General features: G+C 45.0%; 1 protein-coding gene across 8 annotated transcripts in view; it reads left to right on the plus strand.

The window, feature by feature from the left end:
- Positions 1–270: 270 nt before the first annotated feature.
- Positions 271–18,142, plus strand: part of SRS2 (P-loop containing nucleoside triphosphate hydrolases superfamily protein) — a 221,544-nt gene continuing 203,672 nt past the window's right edge. For 3 of the 8 annotated variants that reach the window (XM_086517617.1, XM_086517616.1, XM_086517618.1), the window contains exon 1: positions 286–859. In XM_086517617.1, coding sequence (XP_086373743.1) covers positions 627–859 — 233 coding nt within the window. In that variant the 5' untranslated portion in view covers positions 286–626. Of the gene's footprint in view, positions 860–18,142 lie in introns of all 8 variants that reach the window. The other 5 variants (XM_086517613.1, XM_086517614.1, XM_086517620.1 and 2 more) reach the window with 4 other exon arrangements.

An 18,142-nucleotide genomic window follows, 5' to 3' on the forward strand; every position in this document is an offset into this window, starting at 1 on the left:
TAGAGAGAGGCTATTGGAAATTAAGGCAACATTTGAGAGAGAGAGAGAGAGAGAGAGAGAGAGAGAGAGAGAGAGAGAGAGAGAGAGAGAGAGAGAGAGAGAGATGCCAACAAGGGAGGGGTGTGTGGAGAGAGAGAGAGAGGTGGGAGAGAGATGCCAACAAGGGAGGGGTGTGTGGAGAGAGAGAGAGAGGTGGTGTGGTGAAGGATGCCAACAAGGGAGAAAAGGAGAGAATGTGATAGACACACACACACACACACACACACATATTTATATACACATGTAGATACGGAAACACATTCACATGTTTGAGCTTGAGAAACTATGTAGGATTGGCCTATTGGTAAAAGCGAGTGAGATCCACCGGAGATGTGGGTACATATACACCGGAGCTCGTAGCATTAATATCGAACAAGAGTTCCTCCAATCAATGCTTGTCCGTCTTTGATGCAGGCCCCGTAATATTGGTCAAAATTTGGGCACGATCCTTAGCGCACGCATTGGCTTGTCCCGGTTTTGGGGCCTCCCGGCAAAAAAGAATTCAAATCTATTCGTGTTCATCAAGCTTCCTTTAGCTGTGCTTAAACCTTGATGGAAATTGCAGAAACCCTACCGTGCAGCAGACAATGGAGTCGTGCAAGGAGAATGTGCCTCCCATTTCGAGTTGCTCTTCTTCTACGTCCTCCTCATCAGGAAACCTCAAAAGAAAAGAGCTGAGTTTGGAGCAGCGGCGTCGAATTGATCAGAACTTCAGAGCAGCAAAGGCTATACTTTGTCGCAAGAGGGCGCTCAATGGAGCCTCAGGCTCTCCCCTTTGCCATTCCCCACAAACATGGGCGTCTCTGCCTTTCTTTGACAGGTGGTTTTCTAATACATTCCGCACTATAGATACCGTTAAGCTGCAATGCCATACTTTTGCATGCATCGCAGCAGTGGATATCAAAATTGCTAGTCACGAGTGTTGTGAAGACTGTCATTCTTTCATCTTGTCACGAAACTGTGTAAAACATAGCATTTGTAGCATTGGGTTTGTAATTGAGTGAATGAAATTCTACACAATAATGACTGGTGTTTACCCTTCGGCATCCATAAATGTGAGCAAGCAATCATCAACCGCCTATTGTAAAAGTTCTGACATCTCTAGACTTTGGCTATTAGATCTTAACTGATTTGTCGCAATGCCCTAGTGCCCACATTAATGAGTAATATCTAACATGCATTTATGGCGGCTTGAGAGTACCCTTCCTTTTGTCTAAAAATCTTCAAAAAACAACTAAACTGTGCAAAAGGCACCAAGATACAACAAATTCAGCGGAGATTGTAGAATTGTTACGTAGGGGTCACTATCCACTTAGGCTTTCTCATTTCAGAAAAAGCTTGTTGTCATCAAGTCGATCTGCCCCAGAAGTAACACAAGATCCTCCCAGTTTGGGTAGAATCCTCCATATCCTGCCCATAACCTGCTTGTAGCTGACGATTTCTTGTCTTTAGAAAATCTTGTGGTCAGCAATTTGCTTTGAATATCTCCAGCTCATACCACCGGGTTTCCGATGGAGTGAATGAAATTCTACACAATTGTGACTGGTGTTTGCACTCGGGCATCCATAGATGTTGGGCCAGCAATTGTCAACTGCCTATTGGAAAAATGCCGTCATCTCTGGCTATCAGTTGTCATCTCATATATAATTCATCAGTAGCATTCATTTCCCTGGTGGCAATTCATATATGGCGGGCTTGAGAGTATCCTTCCCTTTTATTGGAAAATATTGAAGAACAAGTGAAACTTTGCTGAAGGCACCGACATACAACAAATTTATCAAAGAGTGTAGGATTGTTGAGTAGGAGCCACTACCCACTTAGGCTGACAGTTTCTCATTTGGAAAAATCTTGTCGTCATCAAATCAATGTTCTCTGGCTCATCTTCTCAGCGTTCAAAGAGAGTGACAAAAGTTCCTCCCTGTTTATGTAGAATGCTCCATATCCTACCCGTTACCTTCTTGTAGCGGACGGTTTCTCATCTTCAGAAAAATCTTGTGGTTATCAAGTTGCTTCGAACTTCTTGAGCTCATCTTCTCAGCTCTTAGAGAGAGTGCCTCAAGATTGTTTCTGTTAATGTACAGCAGAGGATCTTGTGGACACTGAGCCATTAGCCACTTAGGCTGACAGTTTCTCATCTTCAGAAAATGCTTGTTGTCATCAAGTTGCTTCGTACTTCTCCAGCTCATGTTCTCAGCTCTCAATGAGAGCTCCTGCCAGTTTATGTTGAATGCTCAACATAGTCACAGGGGACAGGGCCTAGGGGTGGAGGACGTCCGAAACTGGGATGGGGACGGGCTGGGACGGTAGGGAACAGACGAATGGCAAGATTCCAGATGGGAACGCATGCAAACATCCGGCGGACGGACGGAGACTGACCGAAACGGCCGGGGACGGATGAGGACGGCCGGCCCATGAACGGTCCTTTTTAATTTTTTTTTGTTGAATTTTGGGCCGTTTCAAACGGCCAGTTGGCAGCCAAACAATTCTTTTTTTGGATGTTGAAAGTTTGAAGCAACCCGGTGGCTATAAAAGCAACCCTTTGGGCCACTTTGACATATCTCTCAAGCTCTCCACCTTAACTGTCCTCAAGTTCTCATTGCTTAAGGCTCAAGCCTCTCCTCTCTACCCTCGGTGCTTCGCCTCTACGGTCTACCCTCTCCTCGAGGCTCGGAGCTCTACCTTTGAGTCTCATCTCTACCCACTTGGCACTCTCTCCCTCCTCTACCCTTGAGTCTCCTCTCTACTCGCTCTCTCCCTCTCCCCTCTCAACTTTCAAGCCCTCCTCTACTCTCTCTCCACCATCTGTCATCTCAAGCTAACTCCACTTCTCAAGCCCGCTCTTCTCGAAGGAGGCCCGCCGTGCAAACATGGTCGTGGTGGGATGAAGTCGACTCTACCGTGCGTGGTCAAGGTTGCGGTGCAAGACCATGGACATGCAAGCTATGCCCGTACAAGAGAACGGGTGGTGCAAACAAAGTGCGAGCCCATCTTCTTCATGAATCTAGCCACGAGTTGAAGTTTTGCCCACGCATTACTCCTGAGAAGAGGTTGGAGCTTCTTGAGAAGCTCGCGGTATATGAGGTCGCGGAAGTGGCCAAGAAAGGCCGTTTTGTTGCCGTTGATCTCTCCGCAACGGCGACACCGCGAGAGCAAAGGCAAGCCAACCTTGGCTTCACCTCTCAAGCATTCAAGACGAATGCATCCACATCGGGGGCTTTCATTGCGCATCGCCAAAGCACCCTCAACGAAAATTGGAATCCTAAATTGAAGGAAGAGGTGGATAGGTTGGTTGCCCGATTCTTCTTTCACAACCACATTGCCTTCCATGCTTCGCTGTGAGTTTCCATTGTGACTTATGGCATATGCACGTTGCAATCTCCCTTTTTGTATTTCATTAAGGGGTCTCGTGAAACCGGCCTGTTCAATCCAAAAAGGGCGGTAGACTTTACTTCAAACCTTGATTTAGCTTTCACCCATTATTAGTCGTCTATTCTACCTGTACTTTCAAGACACAACACGGGGGAAAGGGATACAGGTTGCTAGAATGCACCTGTATGAGAAGACCGACACCAGATTGACCCCTAACTTAGGCGCCCCTTTCGGTATTTCTTTATTGTTTAAAAGAGGGAATAAACGCTGTGGTTCCCTACAAGCTGCCCTGCACAAGCTCGGCTGAATTTCAACTGTTTCAGCCCGATTTCGGCAGCATAACTGTACTAGGACCCTTCACAATCAGAATTCCCACGCATTGACTGACTTTCCCGACGCGTACGGGCACTTTACAAAACTTGGCGAGAATCTGCAGCACGCTGAATTCTCTGTTTTCTGCCCCGAAAATGCGCCAGATCACCTGTACAGCGGTCCCCTCGCGTCCTCAAACCTCTTGGGGGTATTAGGGACCGTTTAGGGCTAAAACCCTAAACCTGCAAAAATACACAGCAGGCTGTAATTCACTGTTTCGGGCTTCGTTTCGTGTGCCGGTCGCATCCGTAGCAAGTCCTCGAGCTTCCGCACTTGTAGGGCTACTTGCCCTTTGAATCGGACGAGATTTCTGGCGTGAAACCTCTCCGAATTCACCTGTAGCTGCGGGGGATTAGCCGCTAGCTAATCCAGTACCTGTGCAAGAGGCTCTTGCCTCAGCAATCGCGCATGAACCCACACAACTATACATTGGTCAAATGAAAAGCCCACTAGAGGGGCATAACATACTACCATAGAGGAGAGAGAGGGCAATGCGTAGCGTGCAGGGCATCACTCCTGGCACCGCACTGTACATAGGAGGGAAAGCAAGCACTCCATAGCTCTTAACTTGTGACAAAAATCTACAAATGAGCCCTTCTCCTCTCTAAAATCAGCGCCCCCTTCTCTTGCATGAGGAAAGTGTACCAGAAGGTGCCACTTGGCACATTTATAAGCATTTTTCCGTTTTGGGGTTGCCACCTAAAAATCTCCCAACCGGTTGCCCAGTTGACTTCACGGCAGAGTAAGAAAATGTTCCCCTTGTCATTCCGGAGGTAATGACGCAAACACATTTTGAAGTCCCAAAATAGTAGTTCCCTAAATTTTAGGAGATGCTGCCATTGTATCTTTCTAGGTCATCTGACCCCCTTTGTACACTGCAGCCACACCCATAACTGAAATGTAGCCCCTGTAGCAAAGGATTCCACTTTGGCTAGTCAATGACCCCACTTTGGCTAACCATAGTGCTTGTCCAACCTTAGTGCTCTCTTGCCCTCAGGCCTGGACTCCCTTTGAACAGTTCCACACTAGCTATGCAATGGAGGGCAGTTAGATTTCCCGAGGAGTGTTTCCAAAAAGTGAAAGTAAATAGATAATAAGAAAGAAATCAACAAAAAGGATAGATAGTAGTCACACGTTGGTGACATACCCCCCTCTTGAAATCTCAAACGTCCTCGTTTGCATCTATGTCGTACATGCTTACAGTCAACACTCATGCATTTAACACCTGTTGACACATGTACGACACATACATGCTCATTGTCAACCCTGGTGTATTCAACACCTCAACGACACATGTATTGCTTGCGTGTGAACCCTGTCCCAATGACATAGTGGTAGCTTTGCACTCTGCCATTGCTTTGAGTCTCTAACTTTTCAATGACAAAATGATAGCCACACATTTTGCCACTGTCTTATAGTACACGTTGGGCCCAGTAACACTTTCGAGCATACCCAAACCGACAGTTTAAGAATGTAGTTACACATGTACCGTTTGGTAGAAGCAATTACTGTATCCTTGACAAACTGACAAGAAATACTCACTTCTATAGCACTAACCATACTTTTGGACATTCCATAAGAGCAATTGCCAAATTGACAATCTATACAGCTCTAACATTCATGCAACAGGTATTTCATTTGAGCTCACTTTAAATACCATGTACATCATTTGTTTTAGAAGCCATTGTCACACTGACAATCCATGTAGCTCTGAAACTCAAGGGGTCAAGGTAGGTTGCAAAGAGAAGGCTTCAAGGTAAAGTGATAACACAGTTGGTGACTTTGCAAGTTCACCTTCTTCCATCCACTTAGCATCCATTGGTGGATAGTTTCTGAACTTTACCAAGTAACGCCTAGCAACCTTGCCTTTCACTTTTCTTTCTTTGTGTGCCAAAATCTGTTCCGGGACCAAGATCTCGTCAAGTTCCTCGACTTCCGGCTGATCTTCAGCTGGCATATCTTTTGACACATCACCCACATAGGGTCTGAGAAGACTCACATGAAACGCATTGTGAATCTTCCAACTGTCAGGCAATTTCAGCCTATATGCAACATCACTGATTATGTCGCATACTTGAAAAGGCCCATAGTAACGCATGTTGAGCTTTGGAAACAGTCTTTCCTTGCGCTTCATCTTCTTTAACCTTGCCTTTTCAAAGTGTAAAAGCACCCAATCACCAAGTGAAAATACCACTTCACGACGGTGACAATCAGTTGCTTTCTTTTGCTTTGCCTAAGTCTTTTCTAAAGCAACTTTGACGTTCTTGTACATTTCATCCATGTCCTGAACATACTTATCAGCTTCAAATATCTTGTCCTTTGTATGTAGTATGGGAGGAACTTTCTTGCCACCTTCAACTATCTCAAAGGGTGCCTTGCCAATTGATGAATGCACTGTATTATTGTATGCATACTCCACCAATGGCAAATACTGCTCCCACTTTCCTTTATGCTCTGACACATAGCACTTCAGCACATCTAGGACAGTAGAATTTGCGTCTTCTGACTGCGCATCTGTTTGAGGATGAAATGACGAAGAGAATTTGAGCGTTGTGCCCATATTCTCAAACAAGCCTCTCCAGAACAAACTTGTCATGCGTGGATCACGGTCGCTAACAATCGACTGTGGCATGCCATGATAGTTGAAAATATTTCTCATAAACAAGCGTGCCATCTGATCTGGCTTTATCTTCTTCATGACAGGAATGAAATGAGCCTGCTTGCTGAATCTGCAAATAATGGTCCAAATACCATCTTTTCCTGTCTGCGTTCTCGGAAGATCAAAGATAAAATCCATAGCAATACTTTCCCATGGTTTATCTGGAATAGGTAGTGGTTGCAATAACCCTCGTGCCTTTTGCCTATCAAACTTGACCTTGTGGCAAATTAGGCATTCTCGCACAAAGGCATCCACATCCCTTCTCAATGTAGGCCAATAGAAGAATGTCTCAACCGCTTTAACTGTAGCATCGATACCACGATGCCCTGCATACGGTGGGACATGACTCTCTTCTATAACTTTGCGTCGCAATGGCTTTGTGACATACAATCTGCCATGCATCATCAGGAACCCATCTTTGAGAAGATAGTGTTCATGACGTTGTCCATCCATTAGCTGCTCGAAGACCCTTGCAAAATCTTCATCATTTGCATATTGTTCTCTCATATCATCAAGTTCATGATGATAAGGAATTGACACAGTTGAAATTTGTGGCTTCCTTGACAAGGCATCAGCCACAACGTTCTTCTTGCCTTCCACATGCACAATCTAAAAATGGAACATGGACAAGATATTTGCCCATCGCATATGCTTCTCATATAACTTTGTCTGTGTCAAGAAGTATCGCAAGGTCTGATGGTCCGTTTGGACAACGAAATCTGCACCTAGCAGGTAGTGTTTCCAACTTAAGAGCGCATGAATCATAGCCAGTAACTCTTTCTCATAGACTTGCATGGTCATCTTTGGCCCTTGCAAAATTTTGCTCTCATAGGCTACTACCTTGCCATCTTGCATTAGCACTGCACCAATGCTACTACCACAGGCGTCACACTGGACCACAAATGACTCCCTAAGATTTGACAACACAATGACTGGATCTGAAGTCATCTTTTCCTTTAAGAGATTAAAAGCTGAAATCTCTTTTTGAAACCGGCCTGTTCAATCAAAAAAGGGCGGTAGACTTTACTTTAAACCTTGATTTAGCTTTCACCCATTTAATTTGTCGTCCACTTTACCTGTACTTTCAAGACACAACAAAGGGGAGAGGGATACAGGCTGCTAGATTGCACCTGTATGAGTAGACCGACACCAGATTGGCCCCTAACTTAGGCGCCCCTTTCGATATTTCTTTATTGTTCAAAAGAGGGAATGAACGTTGTGGATCCCTACAAGCTGCCCCGCACAAACTCGGTTGAATTTCCACTATTCCAGCCCGATTTCGGCAGCATAACTGTACTAGAATCCTTCACAGTCAGTATTCCCACGCATTGACTTACTTTCCCGACGCATACAAGCACTTTGCAAAACCTGGCGAGAATCTGCAGCACGCTGAATTCTCTGTTTTCAGCCCCGAAAATGCGCCAGATCACTTGTACAGCGGTCCCCTCGCGTCCCCGAACCTCTTGGGGGTATTAGGGTCCGTTAAGGGCCAAAACCCTAAACCTGCAATAATACACAGCAGGCTGTAATTTACTGTTTCGGGCTCCGTTTCGCGTGCCGGTCGCATCCGTAGCAAGTCCTCGAGCTCCCGCACCTGTAGGGCTACTTGCCCTATGAATCGGACGAGATTTCTGGCGTGAAACCTCTCCGAATGCACCTGTACTTGCGGGGGCGTTAGCCGCTAGCTAATCCAGTACCTGTGCAAGAGGCTTTTGCCTCGGCAATCGCGCATGAACCCACACAACTGTACATTGGTCAAATGAAGAGCCCACTAGTGGGGCATAACATACTGCCAAAGGGGAGAGAGAGGGCAGTGCGTAGTGTGCAGGGCATCACTCCTGGCACCGCACTGTGCATAAGAGGGAAAGCAAGCACTCCATAGCTCTTAACTTGTGACAAATTCTGAAAATCAGTCTCCTCTCTCATTTTAGGCGCCCCCTCTCTCGCCAGGAGTAGCAAAATGCTCACAGAGTGCCACATGGCACATTTTCCGACTTTGGGCATTCCCAGCTAAAAATATCTCAACTGGTGCGTCAGTTTACTTTGCAGCAGGGCAAGAAAATGTTCCCTTTGTCATTCCGGAGGTAATGACATCAACACATTTTCAGGTCCCAAAATAGCAGTTCTCTAAATTTTAGGAGATGCTGCCATTGTATCTTTCTAGGTCATCCGACCCTCTTTGTACACTGCGGCCACATCCAGAACTGAAATGTAGCCTCTGTAGCAAAGGATTCCACTTTGGCTAGTCAATGACCCCACTTGGCTAACCATAGTCCTTGTCCAACCTTAGTGCTCTCTTGCCCTCAGGCCTGGACTCCCTCTGAACAGTTCCACACTAGCTATTGCAATGCAGGGCAGTTAGATTTCCCGAGGGGTGTTTCCAAAAAGTGAAAGTAAATAGATAATAAGAAAGAAATCAACAAAAAGGATAGATAGTAGTCACACTCTGGTGACATACCCCCCTCTTGAAATCTCAAACGTCCTCGTTTGCATCTATGTCGTACATGCTCACGGTCAACACTGATGTATTCAACACCTGTTGACACATGTACGATACATACATGCTCATTGTCAACCTTGGTGTATTCAACACCTGGTCTACTCATGTATTGCCTGCGTGTGAACCCTGTCCCAATGACATAGTGGTATCTTCGCACTGTGCCATTGCTTTGAGTCACTAACTTTCCAATGACAAAATGGTAGCTGCACATTTATCCATTGTCTTATAGTACACGTTGGATCCCGTAACACTTTCAAGCATACCCAAACTGACAGTTTAAGAATGCAGTTACACATGTACTCTTTAATAGAAGCAATTACTGTATCCTTGACAAACTGACAAGAAATACTCACTTCTATAGCACTAACCAAACTTTTGGACATTCCATAAGAGCAATTGCCAAACTGACAATCTGTACAGCTCTAACATTCATGTAACATGTATTTCATTTGAGCTCACTTTAAATACCATGTACATCATTTGTTTTAGGAGCCATTGTCACACTGACAATCCATGTAGCTCTGAAACTCAAGGGGTCAAGGTAGGTTGCAAACCGAAGGCTTCAAGGTAAAGTGATAACACAGTTGGTGACTCTGCAAGTTCACCTTCTTCCATCCACTTAGCTTCCATTGGTGGATAGTTTCTGTACTTTACCAAGTAACGCCTAGCAACCTTGCCTTTCACTTTTCTTTCTTTGTGTGCCAAAATCTGTTCAGGGACCAAGATCTCATCAAGTTCGTCGACTTCCGGCTGATCTTCAGCTGGCATATCTTCTGGCACATCACCCACATAGGGTCTGAGAAGACTCACATGAAACGCATTGTGAATCTTCCAACTGTCAGGCAATTTGAGCCTATATGCAACATCACTGATTATGTCGCACACTTGAAAAGGCCCATAGTAACGCATGCTGAGCTTTGGAAACAATCTTTCCTTGCCCTTCATCTTCTTTAACCTTGCCTTTTCAAAGTGTAAAAGCACCCAATCACCAAGTGAATATACCACTTCACGACGGTGACGATCAGCTGCTTTCTTTTGCTTTGCCTGAGTCTTTTCTAAGGCCACTTTGATCTTCTTTTACATTTCATCCATGTCCTGAACATACTTATCTGCTTCAAATATCTTGTCCTTTGTATGTAGTATGGGAGGAACTTTCTTGCCACCTTCAACTATCTCAAAAGGTGCCTTGCCAGTTGATGAATGCATTGTATTATTGTATGCATACTCCACCAATGGCAAATACCGCTCCCACTTTCCTTTATGCTTTGACACATAGTACTTCAGCAGATCTAGGACAATAGAATTGGCCTCTTCTGACTGCCCATCTGTGTGAGGATGAAATGACGAAGAGAATTTGAGCGTTGTGCCCATATTCTCAAACAAGCCTCTCCAGAACAAACTTGTCATGCGTGGATCACGGTCGCTAACAATCAACTGTGGCATGCCATGATACTTGAAAATATTGCTCATAAACAAGCGTGCCATCTGATCTGGCTTTATCTTCTGCGTGACAGGAATAAAATGAGCCTGTTTGCTGAATCTGCAAATGATGGTCCAAATACCATCGTTTCCTGTTTGCGTTCTCGGAAGATCAAAGATAAAATCCATAGCAATACTTTCCCATGGTTTATCTGGAATAGGTAGTGGTTGCAATAACCCTGGTGTCTTTTGCCTGTCAAACTTGACCTTTTGGCATATTAGGCATTCTCGCACAAAGGCATCCACATCTCTTCTCAATGTAGGCCAATAGAAGAATGTCTCAACCGCTTTAACTATAGCATCGATGCCACGATGCCCTGCATACGGTGGGACATGACTCTCTTCCATAACTATGTGTCCCAATGGCTTTGTGACACACAATCTGCCATGCATCATTATGAACCCATCTTTGAGAAGATAGTGTTCATGACGTTGTCCTTGCATTAGCTGCTCGAAGACCCTTGCAAAATCTTCATCATTTTCATACTGTTCTCGCATATCATCAAGTTCATGATGATAAGGAATTGACACAACTGAAATTTGTGGCTTCCTAGACAAGGCATCAGCCACAACGTTCTTCTTGCCTTCCACATGCACAATCTGAAAGTGGAACATGGACAAGATATTTGCCCATCGCATATGCTTCTCAGATAACTTTGTCTGTGTCAAGAAGTATCGCAAGGTCTGATGGTCCGTTTGGACAACGAAATCGGCACCTAGCAGGTAGTGTTTTCAACTTAAGAGCGCATGAATCACAGCCAGTAACTCTTTCTCATAGACCTGCATGGTCATCTCTGGCCCTTGCAAAATTCTGCTCTCATAGGCTACTACCCTGCCATCTTGCGTTAGCACTGCACCAATGCTACTACCGCAGGCATCACACTGGACCACAAATTACTTCCTAAGATCTGGCAACACAATGACTGGATCTGAAGTCATCTTTTCCTATAGGAGATTAAAAGCTGAAATCTCTTTCTGTGTCCATCTAAAGGTGATTGCCTTCTTTTGAAGAGCATGTAAAGGTGAAGCAATCTCAGCGAAATTTCGGATAAATCTTCTGTAATAGGAGCATAGTCCCAAGAAGCTTCGGACATCATGCACCGTCTTCAAATCTGGCCATGACTTGATCGCTTCAACTTTTGCAGGATCCATTCTGACTCCATCCTTTGAGACAATGTGTCCCAGAAAGTGGATCTCTTCCAGAAAAAATTCACTTTTCTTTGCATTGATGAGCAACCTATGACTGCGTAGCTCTTCGAATACAATGACCAAGTGATGCCTATGCTCCTCTTCATTCTTTGAGTAGACTATCATGTCATCAGAGAATGTACCAACAAACTGCTGGTGTGGACGGAAAATTCTGTCCATCATCCTATTGAACGTAGTAGGAGCATTGTGAGACCAAAGGGCATCACTAAAAATTCGTAAAGGCGAAACGTCGTTCTAAAAGCAGTCTTGTGCACATCCTCTGATCTAATGCGGATCTGATGGTACCCACTCTTTAGAGCTATGTTGCTAAACATAGCTGCTCCTTCTAATTTGTCCATAATATCATCAATTCCAGGTATAGGGAACCTATTCTTGATGGTATTCTTGTTCAGTTCACGATAGTCGATGCACATACGCCATGAGCCATCCTTTTTCTGCACCAACAATACTGGAGAACAGAATGGAGATGAACTCGGCTGAATCAGCCCCTTTTCTAACAGCTCCTGTACTTGGCCCATTATCTCTTTCTGCTGAGCGGCACTAACCCTGTACGGAGGCTTATTTGGTGGGCTACTGCCTGGCACCAAATCTATCGCATGGTCCTCGGGTCTCTTTGGCGGTAATTGAAACGGTAATGAATCGGAAAAACAGTCACTATAGTGTTGTAAAAACATTGACCTTTCTTTATCTAGCACAGATAAATTTGATTCATCACAATCTGACACTGCACGTGCAAAAACCAAGTACGCAGAAAGATGCTTTTTTATTACAGAAGTAATAGCAGAAGCTGATACAGTGGGAATAGACTCTCCTTTAAGCTTTACATCCAGAATGTGAGTCTTTCCCTTGCTCTGTACAATGATCTTTTTGTTGTAGGCATCCATGATTCCTTGTACACGAAACAACCAAGGAATACCTAGCAACACATCACATCCGTCCAGTGGCATGATGTAAAATTCTTCAGCATCTACATAGGACTGGATATGTAGGCGCAACTTTCCAATGATGGGTGTCACAGCCTCTGTATGGCCAGGACATGCCAAACCTGCCTCTGCTGTATACCCCATCTCTTCAGGTCTGATTCCCAACTTTGAAGCCAATTCTAGGGAAATAAAGTTGGCTTTGGCACCTGGATCAAAGAAGATAAGCACTGTTTGATCCCTGACCTTTCCCCATGCTCTGCAAAGCTCACTTGCATCTGAATTTGGCTTGTCGCCCACCATATCTGGCACTAGACCAGCCATGGGTTTCTTTCCTTTCTTGTCTTCTTTGTCATCAGAATTAGCTGGCCTTTACTTTGTAGGACAATTGTAAGCAATGTGGCTAGGCTGCTGACATATAAAGCCTTTGTTCTCTGTCCTCAGGACCTTCTTTTGCTCTTCTGACTTGCGAGGAAAACGTCTTTTCCATTTCTTTTCTGGTCCTTTTTCTGATTCAGCCGTATCTTTATCTTCCCCTGCGTTGGCTGACTCTTGAGTCCCTCTAGGACCCTCATTGGGAACGTGCTTCTTGGCTGAATTTTTCTTGCCTGATCCTGCCTTGATGCCAGTGTTAAATTCACAATCTTCTCCCTTGAGCAAACCATTGCCAGTGTTTGCTACCTCGATGAGCTGCGTCAAAGTAGTGACTTTTGTCTTCGTATAGTACTTTCTCAATCCTTTAGGTAGGCCACAACAGTATTTTTCAATCTGTTCTGTCAATGGCACAAACCTATAGGAAGTTACTGGAAGTAGAGCTTTCCAAAACTTCTGATTGTAATCATCCAGATTTCTGCAAGTGGCAGCATTAAGCTGGTGCCATTCTGTCATGACATCTGCTTCAAAGTCATCAGATAACCATGCTGTTGCAAAAATCTGCTTGAAGTAAATCCATGTGGACGGAGCTTGCCCTTGAAGCAATAAAGTTGTCCACCATTGTCCCGCATTCCCTGTCAAGAAAGTGGTTGCCTTGCGGACCTTTGAAGCCTCTGTAAAGTTTCCTTTTGCATAGGCCTTGTCAAACTGCTGGAGGAATGAGAGAGCCTTCTTCCTGTCATCAAACGCTGTAAATGTCATGAATGACACACCTTTGCCACCTTCTTTGTACGGAGTTGGCCTCTCCAACGGCATTAAATTGTCATATGGAAGTGACTGAAACATGGGAACACTGTTAGGGTTCGTTTGTGTTCCCTGACCGCAATTAAGTTGACCTGGAAACGCCATATTTGGCTGCTGATTTGTAATTCCAGCCATACCAAAATTTGCCCGTGGCATCCCAAATTGGCCCTGAGTGCTCTGAAACACTGGTAGCATGCCCGTGACACCATACATGGGGTTAGGCATCATCGTTTGAGCACCCCCCGAACACTGTTCCTGGCGTGTAAAACTGATTTCCAGGTGCATGACCAGCCATGCTCTGGAATACCGATCCACCTCCAAAGTAGCCAGGGTGTACTGAAGGTGGTGGGAAGATCTGTTGCATAGCCTGTAGGTTGCTTCCCTGCCCATTAGAACCAGTTATAGGCTGCTGAAAAGTGGCTGGCTGAACTGGTAGAGCTTGAAATACTGGCATCTCAGCCACCTGTTCTTGCACCTTAGGCACAGGTTGTGGAGACTGCATGTTCTCCGTCAAGTGTACATGTGTTTCAATTGACTGTGCAGTATGAATCACCTGTGCTCGAGCCTTAAGAGGCTTTTGAATATGATCCAGTGACCCAACTTGCTGAGACGGAACAGGAGGTTGCAGAAAGGCTAAAAACCTCGGATTCTGCATTACTTGTGTGAACATAGCCACAGCAATAGCCAACTGGGTCCTGAATATATCATCATCCGTCTGTGGTGGTCTTGAGGACTCACCCACTTCATGTGTCTGTTGACCCTGTGAAGAGGAAACCTCTTCAGTCACATCATCTAGTCTGTCAGCCATAATTGCTATTTCCTGTGTCTAGTCTATGATCCCCCGTGTCTTCAAGCCCAATATGACCAATGCTCACTTCTATGGGAAAAAGTGATTTAGTCCCGTCGATGGAACCATGAAACCGGCCTGTTCAATCAAAAAAGGGCGGTAGACTTTACTTTAAACCTTGATTTAGCTTTCACCCATTTAATTAGTCATCTATTCTACCTGCCTGTACTTTCAAGACACAACAAAGGGGAGAGGGATACAGGCTGCTAGATTGCACTTGTATGAATAGACCGACACCAGATTGGCCCCTAACTTAGGCGCCCCTTTCGGTATTTCTTTATTGTTCAAAAGAGCGAATAAACGTTGTGGATCCCTACAAGCTTCCCCGCACAAACTCGGCTGAATTTCCACTATTCCAGCCCGATTTCGGCAGCATAACTGTACTAGAACCCTTCACAGTCAGTATTCCCACGCATTGACTGACTTTCCCGACGCATACGGGCACTTTGCAAAACCTGGCGAGAATCTGCAGCACGCTGAATTCTCTGTTTTCTGCCCCGAAAATGTGCCAGATCACCTGTACAGCGGTTCCCTCGCGTCCTTTAACCTCCTGGGGTAATTAGGGACCGTTTAGGGCCAAAACCCTAAACCTGCAAAAATACACAGCATGCTGTAATTCATTGTTTCGGGCTCCGTTTCGCGTGCCGGTCGCATCCGTAGCAAGTCCTCGAGCTCCCGCACCTGTAGGGCTACTTGGCCTATAATTCGGACGAGATTTCTGGCGTGAAACCTCTCCGAATTCACCTGTACCTGCGGGGGGGTTAGCTGCTAGCTAATCCAGTACCTGTGCAAGAGGCTCTTGCCTCGGCAATCGCGCATGAACCCACACAATTGTACATTGGTCAAATGAAGAGCCCACTAGTGGGGCATAACATACTGCCAAAGGGGAGAGAGAGGGCAATGCGTAGCGTGCAGGGCATCACTCCTGGCACCGCATTGTGCATAAGAGGGAAAGCAAGCACTCCATAGCTCTTAACTTGTGACAAATTCTGAAAATCAGCCTCCTCTCTCATTTTAGGCGCTCCCTCTCTGGCCAGGAGTAGCAGAATGCTCATAGAGTGCCACATGGCACATTTTCCAACTTTGGGCATTCCCAGCTAAAAATATCTCAACTGGTGCGTCAGTTGACTTTGCAGCAGAGCAAGAAAATGTTCCCTTTGTCATTCCGGAGGTAATGACGTCAACACATTTTCAGGTTCCAAAATAGCAGTTCCCTAAATTTTAGGAGATGCTGCCATTGTATCTTTCTAGGTCATCCGACCCTCTTTGTACACTGCGGCCACATCCAGAACTGAAATGTAGCCTCTGTAGCAAAGGATTCCACTTTGGCTAGTCAATGACCCCACTTGGCTAACCATAGTCCTTGTCCAACCTTAGTGCTCTCTTGCCCTCAGGCCTGGACTCCCTCTGAACAGTTCCACACTAGCTATGCAATGCAGGGCAGTTAGATTTCCCGGGGGGTGTTTCCAAAAAGTGAAAGTAAATAGATAATAAGAAAGAAATCAACAAAAAGGATAGATAGTATTCACACGCTGGTGACACTTTCTGTGTCCATCTAAAGGTGACTGCCTTCTTTTGAAGAGCATGTAACGGCGAAGCAATCTCAACGAAATTTCGGATAAACCTTCTGTAATAGGAGCATAGTCCCAATAAACTTCGGACATCATGCACCGTCTATAAATCTGGCCATGACTTGATCGCTTCAACATTTGCAGGATCCATTCTGACACCATCCTTTGAGACAATGTCTTACAGAAAGTGAATCTCTTCCAGAAAAAACTCACTTTTCTTTGCATTGATGAGCAACCTATGACTGCGTAGCTCTTCGAACACAATGGCCAAGTGATGCCTATCCTCCTCTTCATTCTTTGAGTAGACTATCATGTCATCAGAGAATGTACCAACAAACTGCTGGTGTGGACGGAAAATTCTGTCCATCATCCTATTCAACGTAGCAGGAGCATTTGTGAGACCAAAGGGTATCACTAAAAATTCGTAAAGGCCAAACGTCGTTCTAAAAGCAATCTTGTGCACATCCTCTGATCTAATGCGGATCTAATGGTACCCACTCTTTAGATCTATCCTGCTAAACATAGATGCTCCTTCTAATTTGTCCATAATATCATCAATTTTAGGTATAGGGAACCTATTCTTGATGGTATTCTTGTTCAGTGCACGGTAGTCGATGCACATACGCCATGAGCCATCCTTTTTCTGCACCAACAATACTGGAGAACAGAATGGGGATGAACTGGGCTCAATCAACCCCTTTTCTAACAGCTCCTGTACTTGGCCCATTATCTCTTTTTGCTGAGCTGCACTAACCGTGTACGGAAGCTTATTTGGTGGGCTACTGCCTGGCACCAAAATCTATCGCATGGTCCTCGGGTCTCTTTGGCGGTAATTGAGACGGTAATGAATCGAAAAAACAGTCACTATATTGTTGTAAAAACATTGAACTTCTTTATCTAGCACAAATAAATTTGATTCATCACAATCTGACACTTCACGTGCAAAAACCAAGGACGCAGAAAGATGCTTTTTCATTACAGAAGTAATAGCAGAAGCTGATACAGTGGGAATAGACTCCCCTTTAAGCTTTACATCCAGAATGTGAGTCTTTCCCCTGTTCTGTACAGTGATCTTTTTGTTGTAGGCATCCATGATTCCTTGTACACGAAACAACCAAGGAATACCTAACAACACATCACATCCGTCTAGTGGCATGATGTAAAATTCTTCAGCATCTACATAGGACTGGATATGTAGGCGCAACTTTCCAATGATGGGTGTCACAGCCTCTGTATGGCCAGGACATGCCAAACCTGCCTCTGCTGTATACCCCATCTCTTCAGGTCTGATTCCCAACTTTGAAGCCAATTCTGGGGAAATGAAGTTGGCTTTGGCCCCTGGATCAAAGAAGATAAGCACTGTTTGATCCTTGACCTTTCCCCATGCTCTTTAAAGCTCACTTGCATTTGAATTTGGCTTGTCCCCCACCATATCTGGCACTAGACCAGCCATGGGCTTCTTTTCTTTCTTGTCCTCCTTGTCTTCAGAATCAGCTGGCCTTTTGTGTGTAGGACAATTGTAAAATTGTGGCCAGGCTACTCACAGATAAAGCATTTGTTCTCTGACCTCAGGACCTTCATTTGCTCTTCTGACTTGCGAGGAAAACGTCTTTTCCATTTCTTTGCTGGTCCCTTTTCTGATTCAGCCGTAGCTTTGTCTTTCCCTGCGTTGGCTGGCTCCTGAGTCCCTTTAGGAACCTCATTGGGAACCTCATCCGATTGTAGTCATCCAGATTCTTGCAAGTAGCAGCATTAAGCTGGTGCCATTCTGTCATGACATCTGCTTCAAAGTCATCAAATAACCATGCTGCTGCAAAAATCTGCTTGAAGTAAATCAATGTGGACGGAGCTTGCCCTTGAAGCAATAAAGTTGTCCATTGTTTCGCATTCCCTCTCAAGAAAGTGGTTGCCTTGCGGACCTTTGAAGCCTCTGTAAAGTTTCCTTTTGCATAGGCCTTGTCAAACTACTGGAGGAATGAGAGAGCCTTCTCCTGTCATCAA

The sequence above is a fragment of the Adiantum capillus-veneris genome, chromosome 8 (genome assembly GCF_014529385.1).
Source record: "Adiantum capillus-veneris isolate H3 chromosome 8, ASM1452938v2, whole genome shotgun sequence".
Taxonomy (NCBI): domain Eukaryota; kingdom Viridiplantae; phylum Streptophyta; class Polypodiopsida; order Polypodiales; family Pteridaceae; genus Adiantum; species Adiantum capillus-veneris.